The sequence below is a fragment of the Tenrec ecaudatus genome, chromosome 16 (genome assembly GCF_050624435.1).
Source record: "Tenrec ecaudatus isolate mTenEca1 chromosome 16, mTenEca1.hap1, whole genome shotgun sequence".
In the NCBI taxonomy this organism is placed as follows: Eukaryota; Metazoa; Chordata; class Mammalia; order Afrosoricida; family Tenrecidae; genus Tenrec; species Tenrec ecaudatus.
In genome coordinates this window covers 19,057,104-19,077,435 of record NC_134545.1, presented here as the reverse complement: position 1 = coordinate 19,077,435, position 20,332 = coordinate 19,057,104, and the positions used below count along the sequence as shown (strand labels likewise).

Here is a 20,332-nt window from a genome sequence, read left to right as displayed (position 1 = left end):
CTGATCTCATCCCACCATGGAGGCTTACAGCGGGTGGGCTGTGATTACATTGTGTTAGGTCAGGTGATGGGGGATGGTCAGGGGTTAACTACCACCCCACTGAGAATCTTGGCCCAGTCAAGTTGCATAAACCCTATCGCACACATTATGCCCACTCTGCTCTGTCAAGGCAGCTATCGATCCCCTAGGTCTTTAGAAAAGCTACTTTAGGCTGCTTTCTACTTCAGAGGTGTTCCTTTTGCTCAGGGAAGCCAGTCTCTGCAAGTACGTCCTTTCGTATAGGACCTGAGTTGACTGATATCTCGTGAGATAATAAATCTTCTAAAATGATTGTTTGGGCCACAATCTTGCAAGGGATTGGCCAATTCAGCATTCAAATACCAAAAACAAAACAAAAGCATTGCCATTGAGTGGGTTGTAATTCAGAGTGACCCTATTCAGGGGATGTCGGTCTTTAGACAGTCTTATCTTGCTCCTGCAGAGTGGGTGTTGTGTTCTGAACTGCTGGCTTTGCAGTTAGCAGGCCAACCCTGACCCTGACCCAACAGCATTGGGCTAAGTGATTCAAAAACCCACCCAAAAAGGTTCAATGAAGGGATCGGGCCATTTGTGGTCCTGCTGGGAGGGCCATGTCTTGAAATTGATGAGGAGTTTGCTTATACAAGCAACCCACTCCACACAGACTTTTAGAGGCAAGGAGCGAGGGTCAAGACCAATCAGAGTTTGAACCAAAGCAGTCTGGACTTGTAGGTCCCATGAGGGGAACAAGCTAAAAAACAGCTGTAACAGTGAAGATGAGGAGGAGTCCAGCAGGGGGGTGGTGACAAGAGACCAAGAAGGAGATCCAGTGGCAGAAAGTCAGCAGTGAGTGGTCTAGAAGGGTGCCTAGTGACAGAGTGGGTAGTAATAAGAAAAAGCAGTTGCCAGGAAAGCAGGTAAGAGAGCTGAGCAAGCTGCCATGCTGGCTAGGAGCAGCCAGCTAACAGCAGAGAGGCCCACAGGGAGGCCTGATGATGGGGAGGCACGAAGGCAGAGAGGGGCCTGTGTGCATGGCTGAAGGGAATCGGCTTGCACCGCTAGTGGCACAGACACTCGAGAGCTGGCCTGGTTGGAAACTATCCTCCACTGCAGAAGAAAAGAATGTGTTCTCCTGGCCCAGGCACTTCTCCATTCTGTTACTTTCAAGAGGATCCTGACCCCCAAGTTGTAGCTTGTGACTTCCCTAATCAACACAGAACTGTGAATCCTGGGGGGCCACTACAATGAACCATCATACCCAGCTGAAGAGTGCATGGAGGGGCGAGCTGGCATCAGAAATGGTGAGGGAGTTGGATGGTGGAGGTGGATCTGACCTTCGCTCCGTAGGAACCAGCGTTGTACTGCTGCTGATTCTTATTGCCCTTGCATCTAGCTGACTCTTCACGGCACCACACTGTGCACCATAAAAGGTCCAGCAACACCCAAACCCCGTCACTGATGCGTCATAGGGAGAGTTGTATGTGTGAAAAGCTCCATAAATAAGAGGTCCGACTGACATCACAGAAGACATGGTAGGTATAAAATCACTCCTGTTAGAGAAGCCTGAAAAATCCCATTCAAGCTCTGTGACAGGTCACATCACTGACATGATGTCGGAACAATGGAATGACTGGAATGTGAGGCGGTCTCACAACATAGGGTCACTATGGCTTGATAAACTTTTCAGTATATTACAGAATATGAACAGCTAGAGTAAAGGTACTGTGGTAGTTACATAATTTGGTGTCAACTTGCGAAAGGGTGGAGTGTAGCCTGTCAGTCAGGTCACAGCTTGGTGACCTCATTTGGAGGCACCATGAAGAGAAATAGCTCCTTGGAGGCCAGATACACACACTCTCTGCTTCGTATTCCTGATGACAAGCCACACGGAGCTACACAAGAGCCTTGGAGCTGGAGGAGCCACCGGAGACCCACTCAGTGCTGAGATGCTTACACCGCCACTGGATCCACAAGACTTTCCATCAATGGCCTGTGATCTTCCTGCATGCGGTGTCTTTGCATGTGTTACGTGAGTCTGAAGAGGACTTTATAGACTGGTATTGGACATATGGGCTAATATTGGACTTATGGACCTGACCTGGACTGGGATGTTTTCTCAATGTTCAATTGCTCTTGTATAGAAACCTCTTTCTTATACACATTCTCCAGCACTGGCCTCCTAGTTGCCTCTTAGGCATCTCAAGTGGAGGACCCAAGCCTCCTGGGGTGAGAATCCTCTCGAATTCCCAGATCTTTGAATACACTGTTTATTCCCAAGGTGAAAATTTAAAAATAATTGTCAAGGTGCAGCTCTGATGGCCCTTCCCTAATTTTGGGTAATCTTTCATGGCGCATGCAGGTGCCCTGGCGGTATAGTTAGTGGGCTACACACCGAGCTGCTAACTGAACGGTCAGCGGTTTGAACCCAGCAGTCGTATTGCAGAGATGAGACTGCTCACCTCCAAAAATATTTATAGTTTCAGAAACCCAAAGGAGACGCTCTACTCTGTCCTGTGGAGTCGCTAAGAGTCAGAACTACCTTGATGGAAGTGGGTTCGGGGTTTTGGTCGTGGGTCCCACAAAATACACTCCACTTATGGTTGTTTTCAAGGTCCTAGAGTTCTGCTGATGCACCTTCCCTGCTAGGTTCTAGACATGCCATTAAAGGGTCAGGATTGGCTAATAAAGATCTGATTCCCAGCACCAAACATGCCGCAGTTCACAAATATACAGTGACCGGATCCGCCCTCCTTGAAAACAAGGAGGTTGGGAGACTGCTACTGCTTTCATGACCAAGAGACACAAGTTAGCGATAGTCCATTAGTCCTTAAAATACACACACCCCCACACACAAACTAAAACATTTCTAATACACTCCTTAGTGCCTTGTGGCTCTGCACATATTTTCAACAATTCACTTCTCAAAACTATTATGGAAGACGTAGAGTAGACATCAATGCCAACCCATTGCCATCCAGCATATTCAGATTCACAGTGACCCTGGAGGACAAAGTCGACCCCCCTTTTGGATTTCTGACATTGTAATATTTATGGGAGCAGACTGTATCCGGTGGGTTTGAACCGCTGATCTTTGTGGAAAGCAGCCTGACACGTCCAACACTGAGGGTCTCATGGACTACCTGAAAGTCCAGCTATGCAAACCTACCGGGAACCTCTGGGGGAGAAAGGTGCCGGCCATTTACTCTCAGAAAGATGACAGCTTGAAGTGAGCTTTATGGCACTTGACAAACACACCACCGACAATTTCATCCAAAGTTTGAATTCCTTTTTCATTTCTACCTCTTGCTGTCCTGAGCTGCTTCTCCTGCCTCCCACCTGTAAACCACTGCCACAGAGTCAATGCCTACTCATAGCGACCCAATAGGGCTTAGTAGAACTATCCTGAAGGCTGTAAGTCTTTATGGGAAGAGACAGCTTCATCTTTCTCCTTCAGAGTGGCTGGTGGGTTCAAACTCCTAACTGTGGTTAGCAGTCCAATGCTTAACCCAACTGTGCCACCAGGACTTTTCCTTATACCTATACCGACTTCAAACAATGTAACCACTCCAATGTACTCACTCACTGCCATCGAATCAACGCCGACTTAAAACTCCCGTTGAGTTTCTGAGGCTCAAACTGTATATGAGAGCAGAAAGCCTCGTTTGTCTCCCGATGAGGAGGTTTCGAACTGCTGACCTTGTGGATCACAGCCCAAAGTGTAACCACTATACCACCAGGGCTCCTACGGGGTCTTATATTTAAAAAAAATCAATTAATTAAAACTTTTTACTGTGACTTAGGTGGAGGCTTACAGAGCAGATGAGTTTTCTATTTGACAATTCAGACAGATTTTATTTCCTGTCATTGATTGCCCTCCCCGCACTGTCAGATCCCTTCTCTTACATCCTCCTTGCCTTTCCCTCTTCAATTCCTCCTTCTTTCTCAGCCCTTCTGAACAATGTCCTTGGTCCATGCTGCCCTGGGGCGCTCCGATAGCCTTTGGGTAAGCACCATGCTTACCTCTGGAAGCCAGCCAGAGCTTACCTGAGCGGAGATCCCAATGAGGAGCAGCCACTTCTGGTTGGGGTCCATCCGGTACTGGATCACCTGGCACCCGGCCAGACTGAAATGGCGATCAAACATCTTCACAGGGGGGACATCGCCATCCATGCCCCAGTGGAAGACGGCGGTCTCAGTCACCAGTGCAACTGTGCTCAACGAGACCCACTTCCAGAAAACCACCTTGTCGGTCATCACGTGAGCCTTCATTCTGGTCTTCGTGTCAATGTTAAAAATCTGAATGGTCTTCCCAGCTAGGAAGGGATGCAACGGGAAGGAGAGGAAGATAAACGAAAGGCACAGAAGTACAGATGACATGCTTGCTTTTTCACTTTCTTAAGAAGAATTTAGTGGTCCAAAAACCGAAAAAAGAAACAAACAAAAATGCCACTGCCATGGGATGGGTTCCAACGTTTAGCGACCCTGTGGGCAGAGCAGAACTGCCCACTGGGTCTCTGCGGCTGTCAATCTTATTGGGAGCCCACGCCACATCTTTCTCCCAAGGATCAGGTGGTGGGCTCAAACGACAGACCTTGTGGTTGGCAGCACAGGCTGAACCCACTGTGTTGCCACAGCTTTTTGCTGTTTGTGTGACTTACAGTTAATCTGATGAAGAGACAGACAAAAGCTACCTTAGTAACTAACCATATTTCATGTTTCCATATTGATAACCCCCCCAATTGAGAAGCACATCAGATTCTTCATCAAAAAGTTACAAAGGGTGGGGGGGATGAAAGGGGAATTGATAGCATCGATGACTGTATAACCCCACTTGATGCGATTGATCAACAGAGCTAGCTGTACGGGAAGGGAAGGGATATATTGCAATGAATAAACTATGTCAATAAAAATATATTAAGAAAAAGTTACCAAAGGGTGTGTATATTTTAGAACATATTAATAGTAGCATTGACTTTAGGTAGGACTATTTCCATTTTAGAATACTTTTTCTGGTAAAATTAGTAACATTCTTTCTCAGGCTGACCAACTTGTCTACAAATCTGGGTCAAATGAACCAGAAGAACCAAACGAAGTTTGTGAAGGAATTTGTGAAGTTGACTCAGACACATGGCAACCCCATATGTATCAGAACCTGTACAATTTTTAATGACTGGGATCTTTTAGAAGTGGAGTTCAAGGTCTTTCTTCCATAGTGTCCCTGAGTAGATTCCAGTCTTTTTATCTGTCACCAAGTATTAAATCCATTAGCACCACACGATAGAGTTGTTGCTCTTGTCAGGTGCCATCAGTTGGTCTCACTCTTGGACTTCGTGTGTAACACAACGAAACACTGCTTGGGGTCCTGCAGCAGCCTGACCACTGTTGCTATACCAGAGTGCCTTGTTGCTGCCACTGGGTCGATCCATCTACTTGAGGTTTTCTCTTTTTCATTCACCCTCTACTTTACCAAGCATGATGTCCTTCCCCAGGAAGTGTTCCCTCCTGATGACATATCCAAAGACTGTGAGAGCGAGGCTCGCCATCCTCACGTCTGACTGTACTGGTTCCACCACAGATTTGTTCCTTCTTCTGGCATGTCTCTTTACTATGCCTCACCGCACGATAATTCAATTGCATCTTGGAAAATGGATGACTGCAGATGCAGGTAGGCTAAAAGTTACCACTTTATCATTTGATTTCCCTTTGGACACATTTAAAATGGGTTCTAGTTTTTAATATTTTCTGCTTTCTCTTTGATTGAGGTTTTTCTCTGGTTTGCTCTGTTATTGTTGTTAGGTTTGTTTTTTTTTTTGGGGGGGGGATTTGGTATGTTTTCCTGTATATGAAATCCAGGATAAGTAAACCCATACAGACAGTAACTGGATTAATGGTTTCTTGAGGGTGTGGCGGGGGAGGCGGCGGGGAAACGGGGAGCTAATCATGATGAGTACAGAAATGAAGACCATGTGCTAAAGTTGAATGGGGTGATGATTGTATAACTCTTCTTGATATGAGTGAACAATTGAATGGCATGATATGCGAATTATATGCCAATAAAACTTAAAAATAATAACTCAATTGCATCAACCCTTCTGCAGTTATTCATGGTCCAACTTTCACATGCACATGACACGCCTGAAACTACAAGGGTTAGGTTAAGTGCACTTAGTCATCAAAGCAACGACTCGTTTGCGAACACCTTAAAAGAGATCTTTTGCAGTATTTTTGGCCAGCAAAACACATAGTTTGACTTTCTGACTGCTGTTTCCATGGATGTTGACGGTGGATCCAGTAAAATGAAATCCTTGACAACTTCAATCTTTTCTCCCTTGACGGTGATGCCGCTCCTTCGAGGCTGTTATCGTTGGAGCAATTGGTATTACCATTAAGAAAGAATAAAGCGTAGTCCTTACTACCTAGAAGCACTTACAGCTAGGTCTTGTTAAGTCTTTGAGTGGACACAGAGCAAATTAAAGAAAAACCAATCCAGACAAAAAACCTTGGAGATCATGGAAGAGTGCGACAAAGTAAGGTCACTTCGGAATTTTGTCCAAGTCCTGGCCAATCACAGCTTCACCCCTGCTCTAGTCTGTGTTCCCTTAGAGATAGGAATTATTGAGACACCTAAATACCCAAAGCCCTCATGGTGTGTCAGTCCCGGGTAGACTAGAGAAACAAATTCATAAACACACATATGTGTGTTAGAAAGAGGTTTACATACAAGAGCAAATGAATATTGAGAAAACATTCAAGTCCAGTCTGAATCAAGTCCATAAGTCTGATATGAGCCCATGTCTGATACCAATCTATAAAGTCCTCTTCAGACTCACGAAACACATGCAATGATGCAAAATGCAGGAAGATCACAGGCCAGTGGATGCAAAGTCTTGTGGATCCAGTGGCAGTAGAAGCATCTCAGTGCTGGCAGGGTCTCCACATGGCTCCTCCAGTTCCCAGGGCACAGGGTCTATCAATGTCGTGCCATGTGTCTTGTTAGTCTCTCAGGGAGTGAGCTAAGAGAGAAAGTTTCTCCTGTTTCCAAGGAGGAAAAACAGGGTTTCCCAGAATCTTCAGGAGAAGACCATGCCCACACAGAGGTCTCTCTGGCTATGACCTTATTGACAAACTAGATTCCACCCCTTCACTCTTAATCCTTGCAAGTCCCAAACTGACACCAGATTATGTAACTACCACACATGGGTTTTGGACATGTTATCAGGGGGGTGTAAAAAATCAGTCTCGGGAGAAGGGCATGTTTGGTAAAGAACAAGAGGAAGACCCTCAATGAGATGAACTGACCCAGTGACGGCACCAGTGTGCTCAAACATAACAATACTTGCGAGGATGGTGTGGGACCAGGCACCATCCTGTTCCATCATACAATGGTGGCTGGGACTTGGAACTGACTCGACGGCACCGAACAAGAACAACAATCATCAGATCACTCCTCTTCCTGACTGTATCCACTCTAGAGCAAATCCCAACCTCCTCCTAACCTTCCAATAAAATCCCAAATCCCGTAACAGGTTCCTTCTACCACCCCCTTCCTGAGACATCCCACAGTCCCCCTGGTGCCTGGTCTTTGTTGCAGGAAGTGAACCCGACTTGTTCAACTCTAAGGGTGTTCCTGGTGGCCGTTCACTGAAGGGACAGACAGCATCTAAATATGATGTTCTCTCTACACCCTTCCAATCTGAAACCATACCCTTCCAAAGATCCATAGACACACTGCTAACGAGCACTGGGAAGAGCCACATGCAGGCCATTTTGGAAAACACTAGACTGTGTGCAGTGTTTCATTCGGTGGTGCACAGGGGTCAGTATGGGTCGTCGGTGACTGGATGTCTCCTAACAGCAGAGACAGGCTAGCTAGCAGCTTTCTAGAGTACTGCATCGATATAAAGGTGGAAAAGCAATCACTACAAGGTGTGAGTGCCGTCAGAAACAACCAAAGGATCAGAGGTGTGCTGAAAGGTTTAGAAAAGAATTCATAGTAATCGGTGAATTTCAAGAATTCCTTCAATTAAGTTCAAGGTTGCTTCGCTTACATAACACATTCCAAAAAATGCTGTTGACAAGATTCCATGGGGAAAAGGGGAGTCTTGAATAGAACAAAGGTCTTTTTGAAGGGGGGAAATCTTTTACATAGAAAGGTCTTCACCTTCCGGTGGTAACTGTTAAAACGGCAAAAGTAGACCCTGCTTCTGTGACAGGATGGAAGCTCGGGCAAAGCGAATGTGTGACACACAGTGCCGGGTCCTTTGACTCTTCAGGGTCAGTCCACGATCTAGGTAATCCTCTCATTTCCCAAACGAAGGCAGTGCTAAAAAGAGTCCACATTCCCAAGGTCACCGAGGTTCCCTGATTCAGGGTAGTGCACTTTCATTACGGCTAAAGCACCAGTGATGTTTCACAAGGCGGAGCAGTATCAGCGGCTTCTAAGGTCAGTTGGCATAGCGTCATTCACTAAGAAGTCCGCTACCCTACTTTGGTGAGCAGTGACTGGAGTCTAAAGAGCTCCCGAGGAGTCATAGTCCCTGGTCCAGAGGAAAGAAGAATGAAGAAAACCAAAACCAAACACGGAAACCCTCAGTCCAACGAAATGGTCTCCACTACCCTGACAACAGAACTAGGTGGTAACTGGCTACCACGACCCAAACCAAAATAACCCAACTCACTGCCATCAAGTCAATGCCATCTCACAGCGAGCCCTTGTGCGTTTACGGGAGTAGAAACCCCAGTCTTTCTCCTACAGAACTTCCAGTGGTTTCCAACCGCCGACCAAGTGGATCACAGCCCAATGGATGCATCATGACAATCCAACCTGGCTAAAATGAGAGGTCACATTAGAAGGCTCTGGATAGAGTGGGCGAAAAATGCAGACCAGAACTCAAAACCATCAAAGAGATCAGGCTTATTGGTTGGATACTGGTGGGCCCCAAGAATGAAACTGAATACAATTCTGTGACTCAATGTGAAGCCAAATAATACAAACAAACTGCCATCAAGTCAATGCTGATTTATAACCATCTCCTGTGGAGTCCCAAGACTGTAACTGCTTACCAGAGTAGAAAGGTCAGTCTTTCTCTTGTGAACTTACTGGTGGTTTAGAACTGCCAACCATGCAGTTCACAGCTCAGTGTGTACCCACTACACCACCAAGGCTCCCCAAGCCAAACAATAGTCAGGCCTAGAAGGGGAACAATAACATTAAGGACGTATGCACACCTTGGAATAAAAAACAATTTGAGATGCAAAGGGCAGTATTCACCCAAGGGCAAAGCAAGAAGTAGGAATGGAAACCAGAAACCCGAGGAGAAAGTGGAGTAAGTGATGTTACGTTGTAGAGATGGCCGTCAATGACAAGAAACAAAATGTATATGAATCGTTGAGTGGCAAACTGATCTGCTGTCAACCTTCACCCAATACACACACACACACACACACACACACACACACACACACACACACAGGATCGATGGCCTCTATCCTAGGGTGACAGAGCGGCCAATAAAGCAGTGGGTCCCTCCAGTTGAGGGCCTCACACGGCAGTACCAGTGAACAGCACACAGGACAGTCATGGGTGTGTCTAGATGTAGAGCTTACAGGTAGATCTACCAAGAGGCTGTGTTGCTCGGGGCCTTTCTTTAGAAGACACAGGCAAAGACTCTGAGTAACTTTGGAATTCATGTGCTTCATGAGACTTTGCTGTAAGTGGTGGGCATGCTTCCAGCACTCTCATCAGGCTTACCTTTCAGGGCGACCACCTTGGAAGCTGGATGCATGATGGCACTTTCTGCAGAGACAGGCCGTCGGGTCAGGGCAGTTGGCTCACTCAGGTCAACGATGGCTATTTGAGCTTGTTCACCCACTTCCTCTCGGACACAAATAAACCTGTCAGATTCCATGGTGAGGGTGCTGAATCCAATGCTGGCAGGATTAATTCCCAGGTTTTGGAGCTGAACCAAAAAGAAGATTTGGTTCACGTCAATTAACTCCACCCCCCTCCACTCCACCCCTTCTCTGGACAGAAAATGGAGGAAAAGTTAGCACAACTTTACATGAAATAAAACATTTGAGGCACCGGCAGTCATGCCCCTAACATATACAAACAAGGGGTTCAAAGTCAGTCAATCTTCCGGGGGATTTTCAAGGCAGCAGGCAGGGTGAGGATAACACCAGGTGGCGAAGCAGGCCATACTTGGTACAGAGAGAAGATACAGAAGGGAGAAGCCCACACAAGAACGTGACTAAACTAGGGAAAGCAGGAGGTCTTGGGGAGGCGAGGGAGGAAAGGAAGAGAAAGGGAAGGGAAGAAAGCACTAAAGTGCTGGTGGTGTAGTGGGCTGCAATCTGCATGGTCAGCAATTCAAAATCACCAGCGCTCCGAGGCAGAGAGACTAGGCTTTCTACTCCTGTAAACAGTTATAGTCCCGGGTCTCCATAGGCAGTCACTAGGGAGCACTGACTTAGTGGCAGTGAGGTTTTTTTTGTTTTGTTTTTTAACAAAGAACTCAAAATTCTTGCTTAAAACATTTCACTTCAAACCAAACTCACATCCATCGAGTCAATGCTGACTCATGGCTACTCTCTAGGACAGAGCGGCACTGGTCCATGGAGCTTCTGAGGCTGTCCATCTTTACAGAAGCCGATAGCTCATCTTTCTCTCCTGGAGCAACTGGTGGGTTTGAACCACTAACCACCAGTTAGCAGCCCGATGCTTAGCCCACTGGGCCAGCAGGGCTCCTATGTAAAGATTATGGTTGTCAGGTATCATTGAGTTGGGTCCAACTCAAAGTAACTTGATAGTATGGAGTAGAACTACTCCCTAGGATTTCTGAGGCTGGGAGTCATTATGGAAGCAAACCGCCTCATCACTCTCCTTCGGGGCAGCTGGTGGGTTTGAACCATTGACCTTTCTGTTAGACCAATGCCTAACTCACTGTGCCACCATACATCATAAAATCTGCCCAAATCTTATTTAGATTAATTTCTAAGTCAGTTTGGCAACTACTGGACAAATCCTGAGTTCATCACAAGTGAACAGGTCTGGTAGTGTTTCTAGAGGCGGAAAAAAATGCACACATTTGTATAAATGGGAGTTTGGTCTCTGTCTCTAAAGACCATTTAAAAATATCATTTTATTGGGGGCTTGTACAATTCTTATCATAATCCATCCATACATCCATTGTGTCAAGCACATATGTGCATTTGTTGCCATCATCATTCTCAAAATATGTGCCTTCTACTTGAGTCCTTAATATCGGCTGCTCATTTTCTCCCTCCCTCCCCACTCCCCCCTCCATGAACCCTTCATAATTCATAAATTTTTATTATTTAGTCATTTTATAAAGCTCGTTTTATACACAATGCCTGGCTTAAATAAAAACCTGTTCATGAGGCAAGTTTCGTGGAAAAACCTTGGGAAAACACATACTGATGAAATTTCTGTTGCCCTAGAAGCAACCAGAGGGAGATGGTGGCTCTATGGTGGAATTCTTGCCTTCCATGCCAGAGACTTGAGTTCAAACCCAGCCAGGCGACAGTGGAGGTGTTGCAATGATGCGAAGGGGTTTTAATGCCACTTCCGGGCGAAGGAGAAAGACCTGGCGACCAACTTCTGAAAGTCAGACAAGGAAAACCCATGTGTCCCGACAGTCTGATCTCCAGTAGGGACTTCCAGGACCAGGCAGTGAAGGTTCACTCAATGGTGCGCTCCTTCTCCTCAGGGGCTGGAGACGCCACGGCAGCAAGCAGCAGCCACCTGACAAACCACGCTTATTTCTATAAATCAGCATGTCATGAACTACCAATACCAAACCAAACAAACCCCACTGCCACCCAGTAGATTCTGATGCCTAGGGATCCTAGAGGATAGAGTAGAACTGTCCCAGAGGGCTTCCCAAGGGAATGTGTCGATCTTTACGGGCGCAGACGGTCCTATCTTGTCATCTTTTCCCCACAGAGGGGATGACGGTGGGGTAAACCACTGTGGATTAAGCAGTCCAAGACTTAACCTCCTACACCACCAAGACTGATCACGAATTAGTATAGAAGTTAGTTTAGATGGTCAGAGCTCCTTCACCTGTAGTTTAAGAATATATACACAATATTTCGGAGCTCCAGTGGCACAGTCGGTTAGTGTGCAGTACTTATACATGATACTTCAAAATTTCCAAAGCGCGTCCCCCTGCCCTCCCCCCAGCATAGGAGGGAGCTGTGCCAATGAGGGTCCTGAGGGACTGAAGTTACGAAGCTTTCCTTAGACCTTATATGCCAGACCTTGGCCAATTCAGGGATTGTTCATCATTCCCGGTGGATCAGACTTTCAAAAACCCCTCTCAAATGACAATGACTGTAGGTTTTCTGTGTTTGTTTTGTTTTTTAAATCACCTCCATGGCTTATTAAAAACATCATAGTTGGGAGTGTCAACCTTTCCCGGGGAGAGACACCTGTCTCCAGAGCCACAGCAGCGCCTCCCACGTGGTAGGGATGCACTGAAGAACATTTTCTGTATTTTAAAACCCATGCATAAGACCCTATATTTATTCCTGTGAAATGTCAACTGGCTGGATTCCAGCCGGTCAGGTTCCTTTCAGAGTCTAATTTTGTCATGGAACTTTTGTTAGCCCAGCTGCTGCCATCTCCTCCCTTCCCAGCCAGCCAATCTCCACGGCCATCTCCCTGGAGTGGGGGCCAACAGCAGGTCTTATGCAAGAGCAGCGGAAGAAAATGTAAGAGAAGATTAGGTGGCAAAGCAAAAAGGGAACAAACAAACAAGGAAAGCAGGAGAAAGCAATACAGTTGTTTTAAAAAAAGCAAACAAAAAAACAACAACAACAAACTCGTTGCCATCGGTTCAATGGGAACTCCTAGCAAACCCTGGTGGGTTTCTGAGACTGGAACTGCTTACGGGAGTAGAAAGCCCATCTTTCTCCTTCAGAGCTGCTGGTGGTTTTGAACTGCTGACTATTCGGATAGCAGCTCAAAGAGTAACCACTACACTACCCAGACCCCTTCAAAGCTGTGTTAAGTGGTGTCAAGAGGGTTCTGACTCATAGGGACCCCACGTACTGCAGAATGGAGTATTGCCTGGTTGCGTGTCCGCCTCACAATCGTTAGTAGGTCTGAGCCCACTGTTGCGGAGACCAATTAATCTCTTTAAGGCTCTTCCTCTTTTTCTCTGACCTACTTTACACAGCATAATGTCCTTCTCCAGGGACTAGGCTCTCCTGATAAGATGGCCAAAAGTATAGGAGATGAAGTCTCCCCATCCTTGCTTCTAAGGAGCATTTTGGTTAGACTTCTTCCTAGATGTTCCTTCTCTGGTAGTACATGGTACTTTCGATATTCTTGGAAAACATATTTCAAATGTATCAATTCTTCTATGGTCTTCCTTATGCACTGTCCAATGTTCACATGCTTATGAGGTGATGGAATAAAAAATACAATAAAAAATACCCTGGCGAGATGGAGGAAAGAGCTAGGAGTCAAAGGGCATTCATGGAGGTCTAGACAAAGACAGGTACATGCAAATATATATAGGAGGATGGGGAAATAGATCTATGTGTCTATATTTATAGGTCAAGTATTAAGGTGGCGGAAGGACCTTGGGCCTCTACTCAAACGCTCCCTCAATGCATGAATACCTTCTTTTATTAAATTGGAACTCTATGATGCTCACTCTCCCAACACAACGGCTGGAGCCAAAGTGGGTGAACAAGTAAATGTGGTGAAGAAAGCGGATGGTGCCCGGCTATCAAAAGAGATAGTGACTGGGGTCTTAAAGGCTTGAAGATAAACAAGCAGCCATCTAGCTCAGAAGCAACAAAGTCCACATGGAAGAACACACCAGCCTGTGTGATCGAGTGGTCCCAAAGGGATCAGTTACCAGGCATCAAAGAACAAAAAATCATATCATTGACTGCACACCTCCATGATAGGATCGCTGAAGACAAATGGGTGCATAAGCAAATGTGGTGAAGAAAGCTGATGGTGCCCGGCTATCAAAAGAGATAGTGTCTGGGGTCTTAAAGGCTTGAAGGTGAACAAGCGGCCATCTAGCTCAGAAGCAAATAAGCCCACATGGAAGAAGCACACCGGCCAGTGCGATCACGAGGTGCCCAAGGGACCAGGTATAAGGCATCATGCAAAAAAAAAAAGATATAAGTGTGTGTATGTATGTGTATATATGTGTATATGTATATATGTATGTGTATATATGTATATATATATCATATTAAATGAAGGGGGAAGTGCAGAGTGGAGACCCAAGGCCCAAGTGTCGGCCAATAGAGATCCCCTCATAGAGGGGTTTAGGAGAGGAGATGGGTTAATTAGGGTGTGAGGTAGTATCGATGAAGAACACAGCTTTCCCCCAGATCCTGGATGCTTCCTCCCCCCAACTACCATGATCTGAATTCTACCTTGCAGGGCTGGATAGGACAGAGGCTGTACACTGGTACATATGAGGGTTGGAGGTACAGGGAATCCAGGGTGGATGATACCTTCAGGACCAAGGGTGTGAGGGACGATGCTGGGAGAGTGGAGGGTGAGTGGGTTGGAAAGGGGGAACTGATTACAAGGATCCACATGTGACCTCTTCCCTGGGAGAGGGACAGCAGAGAAGGGGAAGGGAGACTCCGGATAGGGCAAGATATGACAAAATAACGAGGTATAAATTACCAAGGGCATATGAGGGAGGGGGGAATGGGGAGGGAGGGGGGTGGAAAAAAGAGGACCTGATGCAAGGGGCTTAAGTGGAGAGCAAATGCCTTGAGAATGATTGGGGCAGGGAATGTATGGATGTGCTTTATACAACTGATGTATGTATATGTATGGATTGTGGTAAGAGTTGTTTGAGTCCCTAATAAAATGTAAAAGAAGAAAAGAGAAAAAAAATGATTAGGGCAAAGACTGTACAGATGTGCTTTATACAATTGATGTATGTATATGTATGAACTGTGAAAAGAACTGTATCAGCCCCAATAAATTGTTAAAATAAAAAAATTAAAAAAAAAAACAAAACCCTGGCTCGGGTCAGGCACATCTAAGTCCTCAAAGTGAGAGTCTTGCTTTTCAACACTTTATAGAGGTCTTGTGCAGCAGATGTTCCCAATGCAAAACGTTTGATTTTTTTGACTGCTGCGTCCATGGGTGTTGATGGATCCAAGCTAGACGAAATCTTTGACAGTTTCCATCTTTTCCCCATTTACCATGATGTTACATCTTTGTCCGGTTGTGAGGATTTGGGCCTTCTTTACATTGAATTGTGATCCCTACTAAAGGCTGCAGTCCTTGATCCTCATAAGTAAATGGGGTTGCAGGGTATCCACAACCACTGCACCAAGGTTATACTGATAAATCGTTGTTTTCCATTGCCACTGAGTCCCTTCCAACTTCTGGTGTCTCTAAGAGTACTGAGTAGAACTGCTTCACTGGGTTTTCAAGGTCAGGACTTTTCAGCAGCATCTGAGGGAACTTCCAAAAGTTGGTGGAAAATGGAACGAAAAGTTCACATAATTTCCATGCTTGTCTTCTGAAGTGCCATGGCATGGGTCTGAACTCCCAACTTTTCAGCTGGTAGGCAAGGTCTCACCACTCTGTACCACCCAGATGCTAAGAAGCAGAACTTCATCACCTGGACATGTGCTTACAGACACCTATTCAAACAGCCTGAAGTTATCCCAGGAACAAAGACAGGGCAATATTGCTAGAACAATTCTCATAATTCTTGTAGAGTGGTTTCTGTTAAGGAGAGGGACTTAGAGGTTTAATAAAAAGGTTTTGATTTTCCCTTTCTGCTTTCTGTATGGGCTGTTCTCCCCATGTGTACATTCAAGTTGTTCCAGAGAGATTTTGCCCCGGTTATGGAATGTCAAAATAATGGAATGGGGAGAAACCTTGATGAAGTCCTCCTACAACTCGAAAACTCCACGCATTTCAACTCAAAAGGTACTGACAATCTTGCCCCCTCTTTAGGAATTTTCAACATCTGAGAGGACTTTATGGTGGTGATTCCAGTTGCTAACGAGGCCCTGTTGACATTCATTGAGTATTAGATCACTCACCAGCCCAGTGGGCACTTTGATAAAGACTTGTCCTCCCAGACATGGGTGAGGTTACCTTCCTAACTTTGCAAACAGACCATGGTGGGACTGTCGAGGCTTTATGGTCCTTTGCCACCTTTCGGGCCTGGAACTGAACTCACCTCTATGGTTCACTTTCAGCCAGCCAATACACAGATCTATAAGGGAAATGGTAACCCTAGCAAGGCACTGAACTCCTTAGAATAATCAACCATTGGAGAGAAAGGGAGCAGCATTTGCCCAAGGACCAAGTTCAGAGGGCTTAGAAAAGGAGGAGGAGTGGAGATGGAAGACACATAGGGTGGAAGTGGGATGTGTGGTGTTACATCAAAGGAATCACAATGACCGGAGAAGCAGGATGTGTGTCTGAATTGTTGAAGAGAAAACTGAAGGTCTGTTCTGTAAACTTTCACCCAACTCAAAAATCAAAAGTAACTTAAAAAGAACAAAGAGGAGGAGGACGAGGACTTGCATCAGTAAGTGGGTTGTTGGTCATTATCCAATGTCTACATCCAAGATGAGGATCCTGTCAGTCAACAGGCAAAAACCTAACACCAGAAAGAAAGTGTCCTTCAGGCCATCTTAGGACACTTCAGGAGCCTACGGTCATCGGTCTTGATGCACCAAAAATGGTTTCCAAGACAGCTAAGCAAAAGCTTCAAAACCAAACCTGAATTGCGTTCCAAATACCATGTCACTTAACATAGGGACTCCCCAGAAACCTTTCAGAAAGTCAAGACAAGGGACACTTTCTCATGAGGAATTGTTTGCATTTCAACTCAATCTACCTTCTGCCCTTGTAATAAAAAGTTTCACATATCGGACTGGGGAGAAACAGCTAAACTCCCCACCCCTCACGCATATGCATTTAATATCAGCGAAACTCTGGCAGGGGGATCTGTCAAAAGCTCCAGACCTTTCGCAAATGCAGTTTGGGTTCCACTGTTTATGACCAAACCCTACTCAACCCAACCCACTGCCAGCGAGTGAATTCCAACTCATAGCGACCCTAGAGGACAGAGTAGAACTTCTCCGCAGTTTCAGAGAATACATATATATAATTTTATTGGGGGCTCGTACAACTTCTTATCACAATTCATCCATCCATCCATCCATCCATTATGTCAGGCACATTTTTACATTTGTTGCCATCATTTTCAAAACATTTTCTTTCTACTTGAGCCCTTGGTATCAACTTCTTGAGAATGTAAATATCTACAGGGGCAGCTAGTCTCAGCTTTCTCCCTTGGAGTGGCTGGTGGGCTTGAACAGCTGACTTTGGATTGAACAGCCAACGAGTAACTCGCTACGCCAACAGGGCCTCAGTGGTCATCTTTTTCGTTACAATTTACAGAGCTCTTTTGAATGCAACATCTGTTTAGAGCAGTCGTTTTCAACCTTCCTAATGCTGCGACCCTTTCATACAGTTCCTCATGTTGTGGTGACCCCCCCCCAACCATAAAATTATTTTCATTGCTACATCATAACTGTCATTTTGTTACTGTGATGAATCAGGTGACCCCTGTGAAAGGGCCGTTTGACCCCCAAAGGGGTCGTGGCCCACAGGCTGAGAACCGCTGGTTTAGAACATCATCTCAGAGATGTACTACACACCTAAAACCTTGAGGGGAAACATTTGATTACATATATACACACACGTTTTCTGAGTAATGCCTCAAGACAGCACTGTGCTTCCTCTAGAAAACAGATATAATAAGTTTATCTTATGGATGACACCTGAAGATAAAGAAAACCCAAATCCTCACAACTGGGCCTCTCATCAGCCCCTGAGAAACAGAGAAAAGATTGAGGTTGAGCAATGAGTACATGGAAGAATATGCTCTAGAACTGAAGGTGATGATAATTGTACAACACTTCTTGATATGATGGGATTATTGAATTATATGCCATGTGGAAAAAGGACTAATCAAACTGTTAAAAAAACAAAACAAGATTGAACTTGTCAAGGATTTCACTTTACTTGAACCCATGATCAACACTCACAGGAGCAGCAGTCAGGACACCAAATCACGGTTTCCCTTGGACAAATCTGCTGAGTTAGACCTCTTGCCAGTGTGAAGCAGCAAGGTGGTGGCTTTGAAGAGTGAAGCGTTCCTGACCCAATGCATGGTATTTTTCACGCAAATGCTGGACAACGAATAAGGAAGAACCAAAAAACTACTATTTGAACTACGGTGTTGGTGAAGAATATTGACTACACCGTGGACTGCCTGACAAAGGAACCAAAAACAATGCTGGAAGAAGCACAGTCAGATGGTCCTGAGAAATGGAGGTGGCGTTACATTTGTCTCATGTACTCTGGACATGCTCGTAGGAGGGACTGGCTCCTGGAAAAGAACATTGTGCATGGTACAGTACAAGGTCGGTAGACAAGCGAAAGTCCTCAACACGATGGCTTGACACCGTGGTTGCAACAAGGGGCTCAAATACAGCAATCATGAGGATGGTCCAGGACAGGGCAGTGTGTCATTGTGTTGTACATGGGGCGGTTATGAGTTCACACCATACTCACTACCCACAAGTCAATGCTGATTCACCGGGACCTGCTGTGGGTTTCCTAGACTGTAACTATTTATGGGAGAAGAAAGCCCAGTCTTTTTCGCATGGGGATGCTGGTGGTTTCGAACTGCCAACCACAAGGATGGCAGCCCAAAGCATACCGCTCCAATCAACCAAAAGGCCCCTAAAAACAACAGACTGTTATGGCCCTTTTCCACGGCCATGTCAATAAAATGAGGTGTAAGAATTTAGGGAAGTTCTGTTCATTCATCCTGGCAACATGTAGACCCCCCTAGTTGAAATGTAAGGAGCCCTAGTGGTGCGTGGGGTGAAGCATCCAGCTGGTAACGTCAAGGTCATCAGTTGGAAAGCAGCAGTAGACAGATGAGGCAGTCCGCTCCCTGAGATTCTGACAACTTGGGGAGCCCTTCCCCAAACCCAAACTCACCTCCTTTGAGTTGATGCTGGCTCATAGGTCACTACCCTACAGGGCAGAGTAGAACTGCCACTGGGAGTTTCCAGAACTGTTACTCTTTGTTAAAAAAATCATTTTAGTGGGGGTTCGTACAACTCTTATCACAATCCATCCATCCATCCATCCATCCATTGTGTCAAGCACATTGGCACATTTGTTGCCATCATCGTTCTCAAAGCATTTTCTTTCTACTTGAACCCTGGCTATAACTCTCAGGGGGTAGAAAGCCCCTGTTTTTGTTTTTCCTGAGAGCTGGCTGGTGGCTTGAACTGCTGACCCATAACCCAACCCAACCCATAACCATGATGCCGCCAGGACTAGGAGCAGCGCTCCTATCTGGTCGCTTTCAGTCCTAATTGAATCAAAGGTCGTGGGATGGCTTGTGTTTCACCGGCTTTTATTAGTACACAAGTAGTTCTTTAGAGAACGCACAAACATACCAAACACAATTTAAAACGTGCACACAAGTAGCTCTCTAGAGAAAACACAAACTTGGCGAACACAAGCAAAGCCCTGACGGGCAGTGAGGTAAGCCCAGGGCCGCTAAGTGAAAGGTGGGCGGGCGGAACCCAGAAAGACGACACTCCCTTCAAGCCCGACAGCCTCCCAAATCGCCAGGGGACGTGGGAACGGACTCCGGAGCTTCGTGGAAACGTCTCCCCCAAGTGCAAATTGTAAATTCTCCGGACTCCCACCGGGTTCGACCACTGGCTTGCTATTGGTGGTTCGCACTAGAAACTTCAGGGGCAGCTCCGCGGGCCGCCCGACCACCCGGCTCTCTCCGCTCAGGGCGAGAGAGGAAGCCCAGGTCGCAGCCCCCGCCCGAACGCCGCGGTCGCAACGCTAACCCGCCTCACCTGCAGGAGCTCCTGCACACGGACGGGCGAGAGCTGCGCCATGGCGGGGCCGGAGGGGACCGGAGGCCGGGCTGAGGAGAACGCGGCCGGGCGGCTCTCAGGTGCCGGGAGAAGACGACAGGCGGCAGCGCGCAGGCGCCCTCACTGCCAGTCTGCGTCCCCACGCCGGCCAGACTCCGCCCCTTCCCCGCCCGCCCCGCCCCCGCCGGCACAGACCCCGCCCCTTCCCCGACACTGCCGGTGAAGGCCCCGCCCCTCCCCAACCGCCCCGCGGGAGCAGACTCCGCCCCTTCCCCGCCCCTCCCCGCCCCCGCCGACGAAGATCCCGCCCCTCCCCAACCGTTCCCGCCCCCGTCCCCGCCCCTAGGCCTAG

General features: G+C 46.6%; 1 protein-coding gene across 4 annotated transcripts in view; it reads right to left on the bottom strand.

Moving 5' to 3' along the window:
• Positions 1-20,075, bottom strand: part of CLTCL1 (clathrin heavy chain like 1) — a 109,132-nt gene extending 89,057 nt beyond the window's left edge. For all 4 annotated transcript variants that reach the window (XR_012780398.1, XM_075533404.1, XM_075533402.1 and 1 more), the window contains exons 1-3: positions 19,960-20,075; positions 9,770-9,977; positions 4,063-4,331 (exon numbers count right to left, since the gene is read on the bottom strand). Coding sequence is in view for 3 of the 4 variants with exons in the window: in XM_075533404.1 (XP_075389519.1) it covers positions 4,063-4,331; positions 9,770-9,977; positions 19,960-20,001 (519 nt within the window). In the remaining variant the exon portion in view is untranslated. The remainder of the gene's footprint in view (positions 1-4,062; positions 4,332-9,769; positions 9,978-19,959) is intronic.
• Between the last annotated feature and the right edge of the window lie 257 nt (positions 20,076-20,332).